Source organism: Perca flavescens, chromosome 15 (genome assembly GCF_004354835.1).
Source record: "Perca flavescens isolate YP-PL-M2 chromosome 15, PFLA_1.0, whole genome shotgun sequence".
Classification (NCBI taxonomy): domain Eukaryota; kingdom Metazoa; phylum Chordata; class Actinopteri; order Perciformes; family Percidae; genus Perca; species Perca flavescens.
In genome coordinates, this window is record NC_041345.1 from 23275537 (window position 1) to 23299662 (window position 24126).

A 24126-nucleotide genomic window follows, 5' to 3' on the forward strand; every position below is an offset into this window, starting at 1 on the left:
GTGTGTGTGTGTGTGTGTGTGTGTGTGTGTAGGTGTTCTTCCTCGGTAGATTGTTCTGGCAAAGCTAAAGAGAAGTGAGTCATGATGTTATGAAAACAGATTTGACACAGATAGCATCAAACACGCACTCAGCCTACTATTTTACATCATATTTCATAATTTCAGTTACCATGCAGTTGCGCAGAATTCAAAACACAGGCTGAGTCAGGCTGAAAGAAATCAGATTTTTTTTCTCATAAATGTGACTAATGTGATCTGCTTTAAGGTTGTTTTAAAAGAGAAAATTACACTAAATAACATGGTAATTCGTATTAGTCACCAGAATACAAATGTTTGTGCCAAAATAAAATCTGAATTTTAAAGGAACAGTCCAACATTTCAGGAAGTACTGTTCTGGTGAATCAGATAAGATCAGTTTAACTTCACTTGTTCTGATTGTTGGCAATGGTGGACAAAGTATTCAGATATTTTACTTAAATATACCACAGTAATACCACAGTGTAAAACAACTGCATTCAAAATATTAATGAATAAGGTTTTAGCTAAATATAGCATAGCACCAAAAGTAAAAAGACTCATTTTGCAGAATGGCAAATTTCAGAATCATATTACTGGATTATAATAAGTGATGCACTAATGTGTAGGCTGCCTCACATCTTATAGCCTTTGTAAGTCTATTCTATTCTATGTTATATTGCTGTGCTACTTATATACTATATTGTTGTACTACTATGTTATGTTAATTTTATACTATATTACTACACTTCAGTTTAATAACTTAATGATATATTATCCCGGTGCACACTGTTACATAGACCTGTTGACTCTGCTTTACCACACCACTGTCATTTTACCATGTCCTTTTGTCTCCAAATATTCTTAGTTTCTATTTTTGTTCTATTCTTATTTAAGTTTATGCTACCTTTTATTATTTATTTCTGGTACTTTCTACTTATCTATATGTATTCCTGTGGTTTCTGTTGTACGGCTGCAAAAACCGAAATTCACAGCTGGGGATCAATAAAGTTTAATTTAAACAGATGTGATGTTCTTTAATTTACTATAAGAACGCACACAATATCTCCCAAAATACCCCAAAATTGTCTCTTTGATTTGGCTGAAGGTCCTCAGCCAAATCAATCCAATTTTCAAAATTTCACTTGGCATTTCAGAGCTTTGATTTAATCATGTTGTATCCATTGTCCTGTACGTATTCAGTGAGAAATGAAGCATCTTCGTTGTCCTCGCCATCTGCGTGTTGTTGACAGCAGACTTTGATGGACGTTTTGCTTAGCCAATGTATTCAACCTCGCGTAAGTCACCGCGGAGTCAGCGTCCAATCATAAGAATAGAAAGGCGGGGCTTGGAGCGAGAGGGCGGGAACCAAAAAGAGGAGACGGCAACGCACTGTGGCGAGCAGCCGATCTGTCAGCAGCGCATTTAGTGTTGTTGTGCAGTACTGAGGAACCACAGCTGTGATTATGATTGAATATAATGGAGGAAAATGGACAAATCACGAACTGAGATTACTGAGTACACCTACAGAGATTTGGACTGGACGTAAAAATGCCACAGGCGTTTGATCCCACTGCAGATATCGGTGTTTTCTGGATTTAACGCAGTAAAGTTACGGGGATCTTTGTCATCCCGGACTAAAGAAAGACAAGGGGGCCTGAAACTACACAGACGTCGGTTGAAGTTGAACTACGGGCTGCGCTAGCTACGTTAGCATTTAGCTTGGCGTGAACAGTCTTTCTTTATCCAGTGGGAAGTAGGCTTGTAAAGGGCAACGTTAAATGTGTAGCGTAACGCATAACCAGTGACAGTGTGTTTAATAACTATCGTGTCTGGTGATGACTGCTTTGGCAACGTTAGCAGCCGTGCTAATAGCTAAGCTAGTTGGCTAGATCTCCGGCAGGGCTAGCTTGTTGTTCCTCTGCTAACTTAGCTTCACTTAAATGGGAACAAAAAGACAGAGTCCAGTTTAGGTAGTTTGTTTGCTAACTAGAAAACCTATCTCAGCAGTAATATCTGCTCATAAAATTTTCAAAATGGCATATTATAATTACAATTCCAGACAATAAGCATTTTTTTCTTCCCTGCATAGACTTTTGCCACCAAGCCTACAAGAGTCCGGATACAGATTTATGTACACTTTGAAAACCTGTGCTTTTACTTTAAAATATATGTTAATCTGTTACTAAAATAATGTCTTTTTGGCTCAAGAAGGAACTTTAGTGTCAGATTGTGGTTATTTATAAGCTGCCAGTTATCAGTTTGAAAGACAGTACCAGTTGTTTACATTACATAAAGTTTTCTTCCCCCACCACCTATGACCAAACTATTATTTTTGTCACCTTTGCTTTTACCAATAAGGAGGATTCAAGCAGGTCATTTCTGTTGACTGGCCCTTTTTTAGTCTGAAAATTGCACATCATTTGGAAGACTGTTAACAGGCAAAACAAGGACTTTAAGCTCGTGGACCCCCATTCAGTAAGTTAATGGCATAACAAGCCTTTGTTTTGGTTCAACTGAGTGGGATAACACACAAGGGGGTTACCCAACCTTGTGTCCACGGGGGAAGTTTACAGTCACTCTACTTCAGCCCCTGGGCTCAGATGTGAATACGATGGGCAGCCAGGGCAGCCCAGTGAAAAGCTACGACTACCTGCTCAAGTTCCTCCTGGTCGGAGACAGCGATGTGGGAAAAGGAGAGATCCTGGACAGTCTGCAGGATGGATCAGCCGAGTCCCCGTACGCTTACAGTAGTGGTGAGTTACTTTTCTCTCCGCTGATTGGGAACTGCTGGCTTAGTATTGTGCTATTATTATGATGATGATGATGATGAGCTCCTTGTGTTATGGCATGCTTTCTCATCAGAAAAGTCTTGAACATACTAGCAGCGCATTTTGCTGTGTGGACTGTGGAGAATACAATGAGCCCTCTGACGCTCATAATAACAGAGCATTGACATCGGAGTGAGTGAGTCAGACTGTTTGTGCGTTGTTGTTGAATTTCACTCTCTAAACAATAGTTTTCATGACCTCTTCTTAGTCTAATAGACAGAAAATAGATTTCCAGGCCTAGTTAACACAAATCAACATCCTCTCCAGTATGATGGTTCCTCTTTTTTTTTCCTTAACAACGTCAGTGGTTTCCAACTGTAAAAAATAAAAATAAAGGAAGCTATATGCTTTGGTACTTGTGTGTGTGTGTACATACATGTATGTACAGTATATATATATATATATATATATATATATATATATATATATATATATACTGTACTGTACATACATGTATTTGAGTTGATTGGACGCTGCTTAGCCATTGCTTTAAGTATGCTGCCCAGACCTATACAAATCTACTGTAGCTTTGATTGGAACATTACTGAGACTAATTGAATTAGATTACAGAATTAGATTTCTAAGTCATCTGTATTTGTTACTTTAGAGTAGGTACACTTAGGAACACAAGCTCGTTTAACTCCATCCACCATGCTGTGAAGGGGAAGGCCGATGGAGCTTTGCCCAGTCAGATGATTCCTCCCCTGGTGCAGGAGCTCAGGTCACCTGGCTCTCTCAAAGCTGTTGCTCTGGGGCTGACAGCCACTATCTGATCACCGCCTGCTGCTGCAGTAAGCTGGTGGTCTGTGGCTGCTGTACACACATACTCACACACTCTCATCAAAGGGAAGCCCTGAACAAGAGCAGACTTCATATAGGGTAGGAAAGTTCTTAAAGGACCATAACAGTGTTTTTGTACAACAAATCATATGCATATTACCATTTTTCAATGTGTTTCAATGTTGTTTTGGATTTTATTTCATGGTATTATAGTGACTTTTCTATACCTTTTTTTTTAAATAATAAAAGCCTTATTTATTACATGGCTTGGCCATTATAAATACCACATTACTCATGCTCCTATAGACGCGTGTGCCTGAAGCCAACAATAAAAGCAGACATGATGGTAACTGTGATGGATTACCTCGACTCAGGCAACTCTAATATATCTGCAAATTAATTTTAATAGTAAACTGGAATGAGATGAACGAATGGCAGCATTGAAGGCAGGAAACGCACAATTTAAAAGCATTAACGTGCTATAGTATGCTTTGGAAAATAGTGATCAGTAATAATGGATACTTTTTGTAAATTGGCTTAACCATGCAAAAACTCTGTCATGGTCCTTAAAGATGTGGTGATAAATCCTGTATCACCGGAATCACTCTGGGGATGCTAATAGGTTGTTGTAATGACGTGCACAGCAGGACAGAGAGGAAGAGAGTACATCCATCACATGCATTAGACTCCAATCTCCACTTTAAAGCACTTATAGTGGTATATAAGATGCTCAGTTAATTATTTGCTCAAGGTAAAATGTGCATGTGAAGTGCATTTGTTAACATATGTGTTCCAGCAAACCGTCCTCACCAGAGATGCTTTCATAGTTTCCCTGAGTAGTTATTCAGATTTAAAAAAATCATCTCGTCCTCTCAAGATGACAGCAACTGTTCATAAAATATACATCAGTCAGCAGAATGAGCCCTTTCACCATTACTTATCTAATGAATTCTGCTAAAGGGTGATGCCGCCTGTTGGCATTTGGCAGCAGTGTGAAGACCTTCCCAGATATGTGTTTTCAGGCACCCACATTAACTGAAGGCCAAACTGTTTCGGTGATTTAGAGAGGGAGGTCACCATTATAATTAACTAATAATGACTTGATCAATAGAGTTGATGAGGTTTTCATCGAGTTTGATGCCTTGTGGTTGTGGTTTTTTAAACACCGAGCCCAACGAGAACCCGTCATTCCTCTATAGACGAACCGTGAGCCCGGCCAGCTTCTAAAGAGTCTCTCAAAGAGGAAGTTGTTCTAATGGGATGCAAGCGAGCAACATCAAAAGCCTTGAAACGGCTTCATTAAATATGGAGGGCAGAGTGGAGCGCAGCTGAACACGCTTCAGCTGGGATGTTTGTGCTGACAGAAGCTCTGCTATTGATTTTCATCCCTCCGGCAAAGCGAGGTTAGAGTGAATGGAAGGGGGGGGCACTTCTGAGGAACCTAAATATTTTAAGAGGAGAAAAACAGGACAGAAGAACAGATTGTGATAGGATGGCGTTGTCCTCAGGCCATGATTGGCTCCCTCCCTGATTTAGGGCAGCCACTTGCTCTGTCAGTGATTGGTGCTTTATTGATTTGAAATTTGGTGATCAGAATAGTGGCTAGTCATGACAAATGCATCATGCATCAGTGTTTCCCCTAGGTTGACTGCTTTGGTGTGGGGAGTTGGCCCATTCCCAAATGTAACGCTTAAAAGTTTCTATTTAAAGGAACTTTAGAATAGTTATCAGTAACGGTACTTGAAATCCACACAAACTACTCTTCACTTCAGCATAAATTAGATCCACCCTTCACTACCGAGCCTGTTAACCGGTACGGACAACATTATCTTCCTTTTACCCGTCTCTCCTCTGCTCTAAGTGGCACACATATGATTAGGGATCGACTGATTCTGTTTTTTCTAGGCTGATACTGATTATTAATTGTTAATAAAACCGATAACTGATATTTGGAACCGATATGCATATACAATCAAAATGAAAATCTTTAAGTCAAAACTGAGATTTTGGAATGTTCCAAAATCCAACACAAAACTTTGTTTAAATGCTTTAAGCAATTATTTAATGAATTAGAAACTTTCAACATAATACACAGTAACAAAGAGTCAGATAGTTGTGGGCGGGACATTAAGTCAGACTCAGTGGTCAGTGAAACTGAAGCAGAAGGACAGACACAGAGCTTTAGCGAAGCCAAAGTAGCACACTTTTTAATTCATTAACTTTGTCGGCTATCAGGCAAATAAAACGCTAATAATACAGATAATCTGCAGACTGCCCAAAAAACCGACCCTACATATGATGTTAACTGAATATCTTTGAGTTTTGGATCGTTAGTCAGGGAAAAATAACGTTGCCTTGGGTTCTGGGAAATTGTAGGGGCATTTTTTTTTAAACTTTCGGTACAAAACAAAGAATCAGATACTCTCAATTAATCTCTATGTACCATAAGAACTAGAAAGACACTCGGAGAGCTCAAGGCAGCCCAGACCTCTGCCGAGGCATGCCCTATCTCGCAACGTCAATGCACCAACATGAAGGGCATTCACGTGAATTCTCCCAGCCGGGAACAAATTATTCCCATTATTTGAATCGACACCACATGAATCCAGCACATATGCCATATCTCACAATGTTCACGAAAGCGAAAAATATGGTATCCACCGCGTAATCTGGATCCGCTCCACAATTTAATAGGTTCTTCTTGGCCCATGCACTCTCACCAAGTGTCATGAAAATTGAGCCAGAAGTTTTTCCTTTTATCCTGCTGCATAATACATAAAACCTATAGAAAAGTCTTTTATTAAATCCAAATAATTTAAAAACCTGATGAACTTCATCTCAAACCTCTAAATTATCAAAAAACATTCCTGTGCAATACTTTCTAATGTTGCCCACAATGGCCTAAATACATCTAGAGATATTAAAGGGATAGTTTTTTCAGTCGTGACAGGATAACAGAATCTCTATCGTCTCGCTGTATGTATCATTCTATTAACTAACCATGACTGATGCTAAGGGGGGCTTTTGGAGGGGGCATTGGTGTGTTGGGGTTACAAATAATTTCTAAGGGGATCGCCAGATTAATTTTTCCCACTGTGATAAGGTTTTGAATTTCACAGTCTGTTGCCGTTAGCCATCTGATAACACCGAGCGGGACAATAAAGACAATTCAAATGCAAAAGTGGGTTTAAAAAGACGCGTTTCAGTGCAGCTGCAAGGCAAGTGAGACTCTTAAATCTGTTTTTCATTCAGCACACACAAACAATAGGATATTCCCCCGGGGTCATACAGGCACGGCGGTCCATTGTTTCTCTATAGCAGCAGACTGGCTGTTTTGATAGTGGCATATCCATAGACAACACAGCTCAGAGATAACCCCCATACCGCCCTCCTGAAGGAGAGAGGGGTTTAATGAGTATGTAAGAGAGTGAATTGGTAGGTAAAAAGAAAAGCGGAACTTGGTCTAATCCTCTTGAAAGATGCACAGACCTGACTGTTCAATATTACCACAGAGCTTAGCTGTAAATGCCGTCTGCTGTCAAATGAGATTTTCTGCGCTTTGCTCTCTTTTCCTCCTTATTTCATTCCTTCCTTTGCACCCTTTACATGTTATTTGCACCTGTAGATTTAATGTATTTCACATATACTGATATTATGTAAATGTTACAAATCATTCACTGGAATAACTAAATGCAGACATGCAGTACCTTTCTGGTCAGTGTTTCCGTAAAACGGTATATTTTACAGAAAATCAATTGAGAAACTAATAATTGTTAGTTACTGTTTAGGCCATGTCACCCACGCCTGTGCTTGACAGAAAACATCAACTCAAACATTGCCATATAGTTAATTCAGCACCTCTCTGACACAGCCTCAAGTACAAAGGCTGAACATTATAAGCGTTGCACAGCTTTGAGTGCATCCAACGAACAAACAAAGTAAACCGACTCCCAGGATAGAAGCGGCAGTATTCAGCTAAGATGTCAGAGACATCACAGAAGCTATTGATTATCTGGGATATCTAAGTGAGCCCTGGCAGAGGAGAGGAAGCACTTGGTACAAAGACCCGCACTCTCTCCAATTCAATTAGGTTAGCCTGAGCTCAGCACTTTAGCTCGGCAGCAGCTTTATGTTGCCTGGAAAATTGGAAGATATTGCTAATTTTGTTAGCCAGCAGCTGCTACCTGCCAGAGGCTGATGCAGTCACGAGAGTCTGGGAAAGCTTTTTCAAACGTTACTGGGATGTTAATGTCTGTTTTGTGTCTGAGCTCTGTACCCGGCTGACAGTCCCCTTTATCGGCTAAACGTAACAATTACGACCGCTGAAAAGTCTGCAACCTTGCGTAGCTTTGCGCTCGACAGACAGCCACTCTTTCTCAGCTTAACGTAACTGCAACAGCCGCTAAAAAGGGAAGAATTTCGGCAGGTGGGAGATTTTCCCAGACCCTGTTACACTGCTTGTCTATTAACTATACATTACACATTTGGGTGGCATGCCTTTTTGTGACAAAGTGGGAATCACCTTACTCTCTAAAATATCACAACCTTGAAGCAGGTGATGGTAACGTTAGTTTGTTTTGTTGCTGCTAAAATGGCTGCCGCACGCTGTTTTTGAATGTTTTGCGTTTCATGTCTGGCAACCCGGTGTCAAAATGGCCAGTTGATAACAACACACAGGCCAAAACAAAAACAGACATTCCGTCACAGAATGGAAATTTCAAAGAAGAAAATACTGGCTTTAGCATTGTGGTCAGAGAAGATATTATTTCAACTTAGCATGTTTCCATAATATCTGATGACAGTAAAGAACCCATAACAGTTTTTTATAAGCTGTCGTACCAAAAAACTGACTGGATACAGTCCGGCTCTGAATTATTGAAGAATATAGAAAAATACCAGCCTTATTCTTAAAGCAGCCAGTAGACCCAAATATTAAGCTTGTACTGAACAGTTTGAACTCTTGTTAGCTGGTTTTAAGCTAGCATTTCAGGGCAGAGCTCTACACAATCACACATACAACTGTTGTAAAAAGATGAACATCTGATAGGAAGTGGAAGACACTCATTATCCAGTGGTTCACCAGTTTAGCCTCAGGTGGTACCAGACACAGTGAAAACCACAGGATCCTGGCAGGGGCACTCAGGTGAACATGTTGAGACATGGCGCAGCAGGGCGACAGGTGTAGCGGTCAGACAGGTTTATCAGAAATGAGCTACAACAACGGATAAGAACACAGAGATCTGTTAGCTGCCTGAGGCTGAACAACACTGCTGCCTCTTTACTGACAGTTAAACCTGGTTCTTACTTTTTAGATTTTTGTCACGTTTGTAATCTCAATAATGAAGATGATAAAATACTTCCCTTGGACACCAACATGTTTATAGCACAGTAGCAGTGTGACTTTAGGGACGGCAATGTTGGTCTGTCGGGCTGCTGGTCCACCACTTTGGTCCAGACTAAAATATCTCAACAGCTATCGGCTGGATTGACATGAAATTTTATCCAAACTTTCACAGTTCCCAGAGGATGAAGCCCACTCACTTTGCTCATTTTCTTTCACTTATCCTGTGAAATAACTTCAATATATTAGTAGGGGTGTGCAAAACAATTGATTCGTATTCAAATCGTGATTCAAGCTCTACCGATTCAAAATCAATTCATATTTTTTTTATTGTATGTGTACTGCAATCACATGATAGACAGATACTTTATTGATCCCCAAGGGGAAATTCAAGGTCCCAGTAGTTTACAGACATCACACACAACCTACACATACATAACAGAATGTTAAAGGAACACGCCGACTTATTGGGACTTTAGCTTATTCACCGTAACCCCCAGAGTTAGACAAATCCATACATACCCTTCTCATCTCCGTGCGTGCTGTAACGCTGTCTGATATTTATATTTTTAGGTGTCAAAAATATGTTTAGCTGCTGCCTCCGTCCAGTTCTCCAAACTGGGGACGTGCCGATCCCGATCTACCATAGCTAATACACTGATTATGGATAATACCTCATACAACCCCACTTAAAAAAAATCTGAATAATCCCTTTAACCTTGAATCTACATACATAAATGGCTGTTATTAATAACTAGGCATAGGCCGGTATGAGATTCTGACGGAATAACCTTCAGCAAAAATATCACGGTTTCTTGGTATTACAGTATTGCAACGGAAGCTATAAATGTATTATTTTTGAAATGTCTGGGTAATAAACATTGAACACGATGTATTTTATTTTGAAACACACTGCACATTGGCAGGGAGAGGGATTTCTAAACTGCACTTTATGTCCTTGAAGACTCATTAAAAACGGTATGACAGAAAATTTTAGTGGTTTTGAAAACTTGAGTTTTGAAAACCGCGGTACCCTCAAACCGGAAGCCGGCCCATACCTATTAACGACCCAAGTATTTACCAACCAAGAATTAAGTACAATTCAGAGAGGAGAGTCTGAATAATAGAGCAGGACACACACTATGGAAGCGGAATAAAAAGCAAAGGGTATTTACACTGTAGCTAAGTGATGTTGGTGAAAAGCAGGAATGGGAAGGGACTTGGCATAGTTGTTACCTTTTGATGAAAACAAGACAAAAACAAAAAAAGAAATATTTTCCAAGCAAGCTGAAAGATCTCTTTTATGTTGTCACCTGTAAATACACGGTTGTCATATTTTTGAAGCTAATTACAGTTCTCTGTAGTGCGTTGTGGGTAAATTTACAATTTGATTCAGTTGAAGTGGCTCAAATAGATAATGAGGCATTTTGCCTTGGGTCAGCTTGTCTCTTGATACTGGCCTTCTTGATGCATCCATTTGCCTAATCCCTGCCTGTCTGTCCCCTCTCTGTCTAGGTATTGACTATAAAACCACCACCATTCTTCTGGACGGGAGGAGAGTGAAACTGGAGCTCTGGTAAGCGCACATCACTGCTGACGAATACCCTGTTGTTGTCTGTACAATAGACAGAGTGACTGCTGTTTCTTTTCTGGAATGCACTTTTAAATCCAAACCCAATACAGTACCCTTCCAGACCTTTTATGGGTTTTGTTCAGCCAAAGTATTACCATCTTGTGATGTCAAACCATGAGGTTTGGTTTTATCTGCCCAGGTTTTGAATTATCTGTCTCTGAGGTTTCCTTCTCAAACCTGATGCGACAGAGCTGAATAGAATTTAATTCATGGTGCTCACGGCATTGGCAAATTACTTTTGAACAATACAATAACAACATGACTTTCCAGGGACAGTGTTCCTGTTATTCTGAATAATCCACATAGGTCACTTTCTGTTTTCATAAGGAATTTCTAGAGGAGAAAGTATGAGAAAATGATTACAGAGGTTTTGAATGTCATTTGTCAATGCTTTTAGCACCACAAACAATATTTTTATTATTTTGACCTATTATTTGACCTTTTCTGTTTTCTTTTACATGTTCAAAATGAATTTAAATCAGTCAATCAATCAATCAATATTCTATTCACCTGTATTGTATTTGGGTGGAGGTGAAAATCGCAGAGACAACAATCTCAAAATCTGGACAAATAAAACCAAAACGTTTTTGATGTCTAGAGAGACCCCTAAAGGTAAGTGAGTGTTCATAAAGAATGCAAATAAAATTTCTGATTTTTGCGTTATTTGAGCGCTTTGATTTATGCGCCCCCAAGCAGCCAGTGTTCAGACGGTTGTAAGCTAGATACGCACTGACTTTGTGTGTATGAGAGTGTGCCTGTGCTGGTTTTTGCCTCCCTATGTTCATCAAGTAGATTCATTAAAGCTCCAGGATAAGCAATAACATTTAGCTCAAATGGAAACATTTTCACCCCACACAGAAGTCTCTTCTCTTCACGTTTGTGCTGCACTCTCATCTTTTCATGGTCTAAATTTTAGGGAAATGTGTATTGAATGATGCACAGTGCATCTTAAATATTTTAAGTTAGCAGCCATGAAAAACATGAAGTCTTGGGTCTGAATATTTCACTCAGTGTAAACATCATAGAGCTTCAATGAAGAGCTGGAACAGCATGATACAGAATATATCGGATAGTGTCAGACAGTGAAAGCTACTTAAGGGAAAAAGCGGGGTTACATTTACATAACACATCACATTTTAAAATAAGCCAAAGAGACACACAGAGCCAAATATACTAAGTAGGAAGGGTTATATGGTTGCATACTTGTGCAGAAACAAAACATATTTGCAGATACATCAAATGTCTTCATCTTTTTTCTATTATATAATATCTAAACCAATGCATTAGATATCTAATGTAAACAATACAGGAAAAAAAAACATACCCAGCTGCGAGGTGCATGTACTTTACTGCAGATGTTATGGGTGCAACTCCTCACTTCACTGCATATTGTTACATGCCTCACAAATAATCTTGCCTCAGTAGAGATGCAGTGGATGCGTGTAATTGTCAGTTAAGACACACTGCAGTGCTAGGCGAGGCCTGTTTGGTGGAAGTAGGCCAAGGAATTCAACTCCTCAGGGGAGAAGCAACGCCTTGTCTTCCCTGTGGAGGGAAAAGTTAAAAGGCAGCTCCATCACATAGAATCTTCTTTATTTTTGCTGCCTCAGTCTTTCCTCTTCTCCTCACTGTCTAAATGTTGTCTTTTCTTCTCACTCACACTCTTTACCTCATCCTCTGCGTGTGTGTGTGTGTGTGTGTGTGTGTGTGTGTGTGTGTGTGTGTGTGTGTGTGTGTGTGTGTGTGTGTGTGTGTGTGTGTGTGTGTGTGTGTGTGTGTGTGTGTGTGTGTGTGTGTGTGTGTGTGTGTGTGTGTGTGTGTGTGTGTGTGTGTGTGTGTGTGTGTGTGTGTCAGAGCCTGATATACTTTATCTTTTTCCTCTGTGCTGTAGAGCTCCATTGTTCATAAAACACATCAATGAGCCACACTGTTGCCCTGGGTGACATGTTCCTTTTCTTTTATTTTACCGTGAACACACACACACTGTAGTTTATTATGATTCAATCCCACACACACCTTCCTGCTGCCACAAATACTCACTAGAGCACCATATGTGGATTAATCCGCTGCTGAAAATAGTTCCCAACAAATGCACTAATTTTCTCCTGTTTGTGCGATTTAAAAAAAACAGTTTTAGGAAATTACTGAGACTTTTTAAATGAAACCAACCTCACCACTGACTTTTGTCTAGTCACCAATCAACCACTTCAGATGGGGGTCTATCTGACTGAGTTATGTGTCTCTTTGTCTCCCTACCATTATATGCCTTTTTTATTAGAGGGTTGACCGTGAGGGGACAGGAAATGAGGTGAAAGAGAGAAGGGGAATAAAGTGCATCAAGGACTTTGTGGTTCACGATCAGCACTATACAACGTCATACCACCAGGCCGACCCCTCTTAGATCGTCTTTGACTAGGTGATGGCTTAGAAATGATTACTATCCATTCGTTAAACCATCATCAGGCTCAAAGACCAATATATTGGTTTGCTGATTTCTAAGGCTGATCGCACCTTTTATTAAAAAGCTGATGTCAGTTTTATGTAATATCAATAAGACAGGTCAGCACAACTTAACTCTTTAATAGTCATTCATGAAGCTGCCCCTGCCTTAAGAAGCGCACACGTTTAATTAGTCGGGACGTCATGTCTGGTAGACTGCACAATAGATGATTGACAGATGTTTGTCTCTCAACACACAACTGGCTGAGCTGTAACTAGTCTTTGCGATTCATTTCCAGACTGTAAAAGCAAAGCAGCTGGTCTGAAACTGTTCTTCAAACTCTCCTCCAAAAATAGTTTCTAACTCTTGAGATGCAACACAAGCTGTGAAGCTGTTAATTTATGCTTTTCTTTTATATCTGCGACACCTGTTTTTAAATAGCTGTTCACAAGGTTTGGGAGTGTAGAGAGACTTGTCAGGATTCGTCAGGCTCAATTTATTCTATACTCAGTTATTCTCTTTGGAAAAAAAACTGAAAGCACACAATGTAGACTGGCTTTGCAAGGCTGAGAGTATGTCAGATACATATTGTAAAATTAATGGATTAGGATTTTATAAGTAGGCCACAAAATCACGGGAGAGACAAAAGAAAATGGCCATACCGATATAGTCATGTAGATTTGGGTGATGAACATGCAGTAAAAGTACACAGAGTACGTTACCTTAAGACAAAATAACTAGCTCTACGCACACTCACCTCTGCTGAAACTGAAGAAGTGATGAAAAAGTCAGACCAGTTGTCAGGCCAGTGTTTTTGCCCTCAATGCTGAGGCCTACTACTTCTCTAAGTAAAGGTTTTACTTCCTGGCAGATTAACCAATCGGACTTGACTACTGATCTTACTTCCTGCATTTTCTTTCTCTCTTCAGGGACACCTCTGGACAGGGGAGGTTCTGCACCATCTTTCGCTCATATTCCCGCGGTGCACAGGTGAGGAGCACACTACTTAAATAGACTAACTTAAGGGCAGAAACACACCGTACGCTGAAGTGCTGCAAATAGCCGCGAAGCGGAGCTATTTTCATTTCGGCGCCGGTGTTATCCAACCTGTCCGGCCACACCAGCTGCGGTCAGGAGCGGAGCGGCTGCCCCGGCCCGCGCGCTGCTGTGATAGTTACTTTCGCGAGAGAATGTGTCAAGCCAGGCAGGTAAATGTCAATACAGGAAAGCAACAGTGCATCCGGGTACTTTACAAAATAAAACAAATTTCAAAATAAAACACCCAGGTTTATGGGGATTTTGGCTGTCTTGACTTCTCAGTTGTGTCTACAGCAAGACAGCGATCAGGCGCGCAGAGAGAGAGACTGACGGACACACACACACACACACACACACACACACACACACACACACACACTTAAAAAGAGAGAGCGAGAGAGAGAGACGTTCTGTAGAGTGGAGAGGAGAGGGATCGCTTTGTGACTATGGCACGGAGAAATGCGCGGCTGGTATGAACAGAAAGGTGTGCATCAGGCGTGAATCTACGCTTCACGGCTAATCGCGGTGCTTAGCGTGCAGTGTGTTTCTGGCGTGAACTCCACTCTGCATGAAGTAAACCTGCTTGACTTAATGTAAAGAAGCAAGCTTTTGTCATAGGGACCACAGACAGCATGTTTGACTTCCTGTTGATCTTGTTGTGTGTGTCTCAGGGGATCCTCCTGGTGTATGACATCACCAACAGGTGGTCCTTTGATGGAATCGACCGGTGGATCAGAGAGATTGATGAGGTGAGTCTGGGAGATGGGCTGATGATTGGTGCGGTGAGGTTTGATGGATTTGGGATTATGGCTACAACAATCTTGAGTTTGACTTGACAAATAATTGTCATACGAACTATTGCGATTAACCCACGTAGACTTAAGAGCTTAAAACATTATGATGGAAGTATATTATGGCCATTATCATGCTCATTAATGTCCAATAAGCTGTTGCAGCAAGTTTGGCTTGATACCAGTTGTTACACAGATTTGGTGCTAAATGTAACTGTTTTTAACACTCGAGTCAGAAATCCTGCAAAAAAAAGCCTGCAAAATGTTTGCAGACTGTAATCTTTTACAGTGAATAGACACTGAATTTTCCCACAAGAGGACAGGATTGTTGGCACTAGACGAATATAAAATCTGTTAAAATGTCCACAAATCAGAGTGCTCTTCCAGAATGACATTTCTTTCAGGATTTCTCGTGGTAATTTTTTTGTTTATTAGTTGTTTTTTTTCCTATTGTATTGCTGCAACAATCCAGCTGGATCTTCTGATAATAAGCTTCTGATAAGCTGCAGGCACCGGGGAAGTTTGAATTCATCTCTTTGCTTTCAGACTTCATGTTCCCATTTATAAGATGGGACAAAGGGTCAATAGAAGGAGTTAAGTGAATCACTTAAGACGACCTGTGTGCGTGCGTGCGTGCGATGTCCTTCCTGCTGACTTAGAAACATTGTGTGTGTGTGTGTGTGTGTGTGTGTGTGTGTGTGTGTGTGTGTGTGTGTGTGTGTGTGTGTGTGTGTGTGTGTGTGTGTGTGTGTGTGTGTGTGTGTGTGTGTGTGTGTGTGTGTGTGTGTGTGTGTGGTGATATTTTTGGCCTGTGGAATGTATGTTTCTGTTTGGCCTTTTCCTGCTCCACCTCCACAGACGTGGTGTGGTCGTCGTCTGCCACAGGACAGAAATAAAGTAGAGAAGGAGGGAGGGGAAATCTGTGGATGGTGAAAGTTAAACGGTGTGCAGAGAAGTGAACTCTTTAGGTTTAATAACTGGTTATGCGCTGTGTGTATTTGATTACTCCATCATCCTGAACAGACAGTATGTTGCCCATTTGTTGTCTCAATGTCGGGCTGCAACTTATTGTCATTTTCATTTCTATTTTATTATTATTTTTCAGTTTAATATTTTTGATCAATCAATTCATCATTCAGTCTCTCAAATGTGAAATTGTGAAAAATGCCCTTCATATATTTCCAGGGCTAAAGGCGGCTTCTTAATATAGTTTTTTGTGTCCAAAATCCAAAGATATTCAAAATGAACAAATTCTCACATCTGGATATTTGGAAACCAAATATGTTGCTTAATGAATTATTTAGAAATAGAACGCTTTTATTCTCAATTTACAGAATAGAACTACATTAGGAGCACTCCTGATCAGTGCAATAAAAAGACACTGAAAAACAACTTCAGCAAACAAACAACCACAGCCGACAACACCGGCTCTAAAATAATAAGTAAAATAAATAAATAAAGTCATTACCAGAATAAAATAAGTTTAAATAATTTAAAAAAAAATTGTCTCAGCATTATCTTAGTGTCTCAGTGATGTGGGATTATGTTGTGGGATCAACAAAGTGCAGCTATTACTCCTTCTGTACCACTATTACCTTTTCTAAAACTAACAGCAATTCTATTTATACTACGGATGTTTTTGAATCCCAGTTATGCAATATGATATTTTGCAGAACACAAATAATTCATTTTATACAGTATTTGGTCTTTCTAATTTTATTGCGTATTACTTGTATTCGGAGGCCTTTTGAGGAAAACATGCCTCACTTTTCTTAAAAGTTAATGCCAGAAACATCACAGATTATTCATATCAATGCTGAATATTTTCTAAAGCATATAGCTGCTGTAGATAGTCAAATATATATTATCTTACTTTCACACAGCTATTGGTTTCAGTTCATTTAATTTAAGCATTTCAACTTGCAGACTCTTGAAAACATGCTTGACGTAGGTAATTAACAGTGATTTGTTTTTGTATTGTAGTCATGATATTGGTAGCTGAAGAGTGAACTTGAGAAGAAGAACGGCTGATTTGCGTTGCCTTCATGGCTCTGAAATCTGAGTAAACGGAGTCGGCTGTTGATTAGTGTCAACTGTAATTCATTGATATCTCTTCAAAGTGACCTAAAACATACCCTCCTATAATAAACACTTGTTTTTATTTACCAGCAAATAGTTGAAACATAAAACAGATGCACACTTAAAACATAAGAAAATACATAAGACAAATTATACAAATATGTAAAACATAACCACAAAAACTAAAATCTCCCACACATGCTCACATATAGCACAACAAATCTGTGATCACATGACATAAGACTTCTAGCCAAATGTGAGATCAGGCAGTTTCAAACCAACGATCTTACTGGCAAAGTACAAAACCTCCAGTATTTGCTTTTTCCACCACCGCCATCACCATCACCACAATCGCTGCTGCTGCTGCTCCAGCTGCTCCAGCTGTTACTGTTTCCCCTGTTGCCGTGCTCTGTGGAGAGACTCTGAGCATGAAAAGGCAACAGGGAGGAAACTAAAGAGGCTGATGAGAGTTGACAGTCTGGGGGAGTGAAGGAGGAGAGAGGTCATCCTCTTGCTGCCATCATGTTTCATTCAGTTTGTCAGAACAGATCGGGGTGAATTAGAGAGGCCTGAGCCAGAGTGGAAGGACAAGATACACGCTACTGCTTCCTGGAGCTTGTTGAATTAATAACAAGCCTCCGCTGGTCACTTTGTGTGGATGTAATGCCTCTTATTATTCACTTTCTCTCTCCCTCTGATGCTTCAAATCAGCTGGAGGTACTTTTTCACTGAGATTCTTCTAATGCAATCAACTGTTGTGTTTAGATAATTTGAGAAAAAAAAGGTGTGAAAACCATGAGATGCAACCAGTACTTACTTTAGGACCTCCTGTTAAAGTTACTGATATTAACAGCTACCAACGAAGGTTCATTCTGTCCTCCTGTTTGATTTTTCCTTCCCAGCATGCTCCCGGCGTGCCTCGAATCCTCGTTGGTAACCGGCTACATCTGGCCTTCAAACGGCAAGTTCCCACCGAGCAGGCGAGGGCGTACGCCGAGAAGAACGGCATGACTTTCTTCGAGGTGAGCCCTCTGTGCAACTTCAACGTTATCGAGTCCTTCACAGAGCTGTCGCGCATCGTCCTGATGAGGCACGGCATGGAGAAGTTCTGGAAGCCCAACAGAGGTGAGTGGACAGGGGGGGGCCCAAAGAATTCAACAATTCCTGGAATGAAATGAACAACGCAGCTTGGAACAAATAGTAAAGTATCTGCTGTGATTACAGAAGTGTGCTTTAATGCTGTGGAGTGCATCAAACCTCTGCAAATTCTCTTATGAAAGCCAACATTCAAATAACAGCCAGGTCTGCAGCACAAACAAATAAAAACAAAAATAATTTTTTTTTAAACTGGTAAATTCAGTGTAATGTACATTTCTGCAGCACTAATTCAATCCGTACAACAGCATTGTGTCATGTCAATTCTCTGTAAACAGAAACACTGTTTTCATTTAATAGTTAATTCCACTTTTCCCTGATTGTTGTTAAGCTTACAAAAATTTAAAAAAACTCAGCACCTCAAGCTGATCTTTCACATTAAAAGTCTACCGATACAAGGAAGGTTTTAATGTGACATATCTGCAGAAAGAGTTTAATTAATGGCAGCTCAATAACAATCTGGAAGAGCGACAGTAGTTATGCAGTGAATGAAAACAGTGTTTCTGTTCAAAAGAAAAACCTAAAGCAACTGTACATTATTATTGTGAATTTATCAACCGGTCAACATGAAGGAAGCTTTGAGTTTGCATTAACTAGGAAACAGGAGAAATTAGGAATACAAACCCTGTCTCTATTATAAAACCTGTTCCATATGATGACCATTGAAATCAGTGCAGGCCTCAGTCACTGTTGCCGAATTTACGTTAGTTTGCTACAGCAATTGCACGTAGTTGGGATGTGTTTTTAAACTTTATAGCTGTAGATTACACTTCAATTCAATCGGTTTAACTGCATTTAACTGTATACTGATTTTCAGTATAAACAAGAGGGCACAGTAATAAGTCTGTGCTTCAGACAGAATTCAAGACATTCTGTGCTAAGGTACCAAAATGGCCATCAGATTGATGGCACGCTCCCGTATATGCTAATTAACCCTCCCCCATTCCTGCCATGCTTTTGTCTCCCTCATCTGTAATTACAGAAGAAAGCAAGTGGAAGTGATGTCCTGCAAACTCAGAGGATTAATCAGGAACAGCTTGCTGTGTCGAAACTCAGCCTGAACCTAATTCATGTCTTCAGGTCGTGTCCTGTTGACACTGACGTTTTTAACACATCAGAATTAGAGCTTCGTTCGGGCCCAAAAAAATCAAGCCCGACCCAGCCCGAGCCCCTGCACGTTGTGTCCGAGCCCGGCCCGGCCCGACACATTAACTGGAATTATGAGCCCGAGCCCGATTTCAACCAGACACTTTTTTTAATCCGTGGGCCGTTATAACTGACGTTCTCAACTACAATTCAGAGTTGTTTGAACTGTAAAAATCTGTTTAAAATGATCTTAATGAATAATGCAACCGGAGCGAAGCATGTAAACTGCGCTGTTTGAATATTCAGAATGGAACGGATCGCAAATGGATCTGAATGAAGAAAAGTAAAAAAACTCAACGTATTTCTCAGTGAGGGCTTGCCCGCTTGCCTCGCCCTCAGGGGGAGCCTACGCTTGGAGAAGTAACAAAAGAGGACGTTGAAGGCTGACTATCATCTTTTCTGCCTTGGCGAGCCTGCTTCATGTGTCTCTTCATCATCCACATCCCCGTTTTATTTGCTGTCATAGGCGAACAGCGGCCGCACTTAATGCACTCAACAAAGCCGACACATATGTTGTTGTCACTTAACACGACTTGTTTAAAATGGTTCCATACCTCCGACTTTCCTCCAAACTTGCTCAAAGGTAATTCTCCCGTTTTTCTTTTTTTCTTTAAATCCTCAAGCTCCATGTTGCACTTAAGCTCCACAATACAGCCCGCAGCCCCGGTGTGATGCGTGCGAGAGGAGGAGACTCCGCGCATGACACATGTTGCATTTTGTAACTGTAGTCCAACTTGTGTAACTTTTTGGACACATTTGTTACTTTGGCCTAAATAGATAATAGTTCTGATTATGGCATAGCTTTCTCCCCACCCAATTAGGCTAAAGTAATGATTAAAAAAAACACAAATGCTTGATCAAGGGCCCGGCCCGGCCCAAGGATAGTGGCGGAAAATAACGGGCCGGGCTCGGGCAGAGAATCTAAACTCTAATCAGAATGAGGTCTGACTTCCCTTTCCTGTCTGTGGCTCTCCGCCCCAAGACCCATTGGTTCCTTCGAAAAACGTTTAAAAACACCTCACAAAAAGGATGAAGTTTGATTTAATTTTTTTTCTACACAGTTTGCAGACTCGGCATCAATTATTTAGGCTGTTGAGTTAGATATTGAAATGAGAACAGCTTCTTTGTTCATGTTCACTGTGGTTCGTTGTTGTCTTAAGCATTGACATATATAAAAGATCTGAAGTCATGAACGCTAGTTGGTGCTCCAGTATAATCGGTCCGCCGAAACTCATCCAGTGAGAAACGTCCCGCGGTGCAAAAATAAGTGTGATTAAAATGCGTAAAAAATGTTTAACGTGTTATTTTTTGTGTAATTAATTAACGCATTAAAGTCTGTAATTAATTAAGGCGTTAAAGTCCCGGCTCTATTTAAAACAAATCATTGTGTAAATATTTTGTGAAAGCACCAATTGTCAACTCTGCGATATTGTGGCAGTATCGACATCGAGCTGTTTGGTTAAGAATATGGTGGTGTCTCGCCCAGCCCTAACTGTTGCCCTCCTCTCTGCAGTGTTCAGCCTCCAGGACCTGTGCTGCAGAGCCATCGTGTCGTGCACGCCGGTCCACCTCATCGACAAGCTCCCGCTTCCCGTCGCCATCAAGTCCCACCTCAAGTCCTTCTCCATGGCCAACGGCATGAACGCCGTCATGATGCACGGACGCTCGTACTCGCTGGCCAACCCGGCCGGCGGCTCCAAGGGCAACAGCCTGAAGCGCTCCAAGTCAATCCGTCCGCCGCAGAGCCCGCCGCAGAACTGCACCCGCAACAACTGTAAAATCTCCTAACTCGCGGCTTCCTCGGCAGAGGGGTGGGGGGGGTGGAGACAAGGAATGATCGACAGCATGGTGATCAGGAGTGTACAGGATGTAGTTAGTTGGCGGAAAAGAGCACATCCCTGAACCTGAAGAGCTGAAGAGCAGGAATGACGGATAAGGGGATGAAGGAGTGCTACCTCTCACCTTCATGTTAAAGACCATGAAGTACTTTTCCAGGTGAAAGTGCGGCCCGGGTAGGGGGAGGGGGGGGGGGCTCCAATGGTGCCTCAAGATATCAGAGGAGAACGACTGCAAGCATCTTGGTCTGCACACATCTGACTCTCACTACTACCAACTGCTCAAATGAGAGAAAGGGAGTTTAAACTACATGTACAGAAATCCCTCTCCAACTCAAGCGAACCTATTTAGTTCATGATGCACGCCTCATTGTGTCTGTGCATCACAGAAATCACCTCAAGATCAATTCTTCACTTTTATGTCTCACTTTTTCTTTTCTTTCTTTCTGCCCGTCTGGTTATAATTTCACCGGTTTTCTGTCCACACACCTGGTTTTATTTGCTGTTGTTTTTAATGACCAATAAGCTAATGATCGAGACACTAGTAACCAGCCAGTCCTTTTTATTGGTCATTGTTTATCCTCAGCTGGCTGTAACAGTTGTGTTTGAACACTCATCGGAAGGTGAAATGTTTTATTTAATAACACTCGCTGAATTGAAATCTTGGTGACAATATGAGTGAAGGTTCCCACCCGGTGTTGTAGTAGAAGTAGAGGTCTTCAGGCAAAACTGGACTCCCCCAAAATCTCCTGAAAGATCCAGACTTGCTGGCGTGCCTACATTTTGTAGAGGTGTCTTGTGTCAATATAAACACATGCTGCATTGTTTTTTTTTAATGAGCCAGTTGCAACAAACTGGCTTAAAGCACAAAAACAAACCATGAATATGAAATGGATGACTGAAATTTCCCCAGTAACCAGTTCTCACATTAGAGTTTTAGGTTTCTATTTTTATTCTGTGGTAGACACAGACGCCTTGCGGTGATGAGGGATCCAATGATGCTTGTTGCCGTGGATACCACTCGACGCTATGACGAATAAGTATCCTATTTAAAGTCTCTCCACCTTGCTGTGACTATTATTAACTTGATGCCACGTGAAGAAAATGCTGGCGATATTCTGTTTCTTTTCTTCACATTTGTCATCAAATCCCAATTGTCGTTTTCTTTTTGGCCCAAGAGCTTCTGGGATTTGTAGTCTGGAGACGCTGCAAAATGTTTAGGCATGCCTGCTCTCCATGGTTTTAGATTTCACACCTCACCTGTCATGTCACACCTGCTACATGCAGCAGGAACGTGCACACACCAGTCCTGGCTAATTTTATTTTAACACGTACACACAATCAACTCGATCTGCTTTCCATACATTGGTTTCAGTGTTGGAGGTGGAGCGAGCAGGAAGCCCAGATATGTGAGGGTGTCCTCCGATGATGGCGGGAGTGGCAGTGAAAGGTCTGATGAGTGTAAACAGAAACCAGGCTGAGTAGCTGGACAGGATCGTGTCAGGTAAAGTGGAATATTTCTTGTGTTAACAGTAAACAGTGACCCGTGTTTATCGGTTTTGTTATGACCAACTCATTCAGGAGATTGTGGTGGTTTATGTCAAACAAACAGGAGGTAATAGTGCATTTGTTGGGGACTATTTTCAGCGGGGGATTAATCCACATTTGGTGGGGTGTTTGTTAGACAACTCGACGCCGTAGAGGATTAAGATAAATCAGGCTTTGGACACAGTTGTTTTAGTTTTGTGGGATTTGTTGACAATAAGAAAAATACAGAATATCACCAGTGGTTGTCTTTGAAATATGAGCACTATTTGTCATCAATATAATTAAGTTATCATGAGAAAACGATTAACCCTTGTGCGTGGCTTTAAAAAGAAAAAAAGTCCCCTTCCTAAAACTGCTTAAATACTATATATTAATATTATTTTCTACTATCACTGTTACATTTTTAACCAACTTCCGTTCTGATCGTAACTTCCAAATATTTAAGTTTCACAATTTTTAAACATGAAATGCCAGGTTGTTGTTGTTTTTTTTTTACATAATGTCACTGTTGTTTTTTTATGAGAATTATTGCGTTGCGTGAAACACTGCAGTGATCCGTAACACAGCAGCGAGCCCTGAGTGGAAACCAGGAGAATAGCATGTATTTGACCTATAGGACTCAATCTGGTGGAAAATAGTAAAATCTACAATTTTGAAAGGCAGCGCTCTAGTTTGAAAGCCTTATATAATACAATGCATGATTTTATGCTGTCATAACCGTGGGATCAAACCTTGTGGTTTAAATGGTTTTCAATAGTGGCATTTGTGTCTCCTTTGGAAGCAGAGTTTATTATAGACTTATAAAAGACCACTCTTGCAGTAATGTATGCCATCAGCATTGAATTTTCCCAAGAAGGATAATTAAAGTTTACGTCATTATTGTTATTAACGCAGCCAAAATGATTGAAAAAATGAAAAAGCCAGAAATGTCCCGAGTGGTGCACAAGGGTTAACCGCCACATGATGTTTCCCCTCACGTTCTCACTCCTTGCTGCATTCATGTCCAGTGGGAAACGTCAGATACAAGTGGACGAGTTGTAAATATTGTTCAACAACAAGGAAGCATCTGCTCCAATGTATCGGTCGTTTGTGTGACTGGACTGAACCAACCGTCGGAACACGTGAACTCTTCCTCGTCGCTGCTTTTTAACCGCTCCGACTGGGTTTAACCACAGGAATGAATGCAGCATGTCTTCTTCTTCTTCTTCTCTTCTTCTCCCTCTGATCTGCACCACCACCGCCTCCACATGCTGTCCCATGATTCATAGCTGCTGAATAATAGATGCTCTTTTCATAGATCTCTGGAGGGCTTCGTCAGTACGCCTCTCCCTCGCTGCTCTTTCATCCTCCACTCAGCTCAGCGTGGTTAGTTTCTTCATCTCCACCGCTAGTCCTCCTCTCCATCTCTCTTCTCCCTCTATAATATAAAGAATTAGCTGCTGCTTGTTTTCCATTTGAGACGCCACATTTCCCTCAGGTGTTTTGTGTGTTTTA

The 24126-nt window shown here is 40.8% G+C and overlaps 1 protein-coding gene across 1 annotated transcript; it reads left to right on the forward strand.

Moving 5' to 3' along the window:
* Positions 1-1403: 1403 nt before the first annotated feature.
* Positions 1404-22855, forward strand: rab40c (RAB40c, member RAS oncogene family). Its single transcript, XM_028600098.1, has 6 exons — positions 1404-2771; positions 10483-10543; positions 13970-14030; positions 14750-14827; positions 17851-18073; positions 20763-22855. Exons 1-6 carry the CDS (start codon positions 2630-2632, stop codon positions 21035-21037), a joined length of 840 nt encoding a protein of 279 aa, XP_028455899.1. The 5' UTR covers positions 1404-2629; the 3' UTR covers positions 21038-22855.
* Positions 22856-24126: the final 1271 nt, after the last annotated feature.

Coding starts and splice junctions, on each gene's coding strand:
- rab40c (XM_028600098.1), top strand. CDS start 2,630: ATGGGCAGCCAGGGCAGCCCAGTGAAAAGCTACGACTACCTGCTCAAG. Junction 2,772..10,482: donor CCCGTACGCTTACAGTAGTG/GTGAGTTACTTT, acceptor CTCTCTGTCTAG/GTATTGACTATAAAACCACC. Junction 18,074..20,762: donor GTTCTGGAAGCCCAACAGAG/GTGAGTGGACAG, acceptor TCCTCTCTGCAG/TGTTCAGCCTCCAGGACCTG.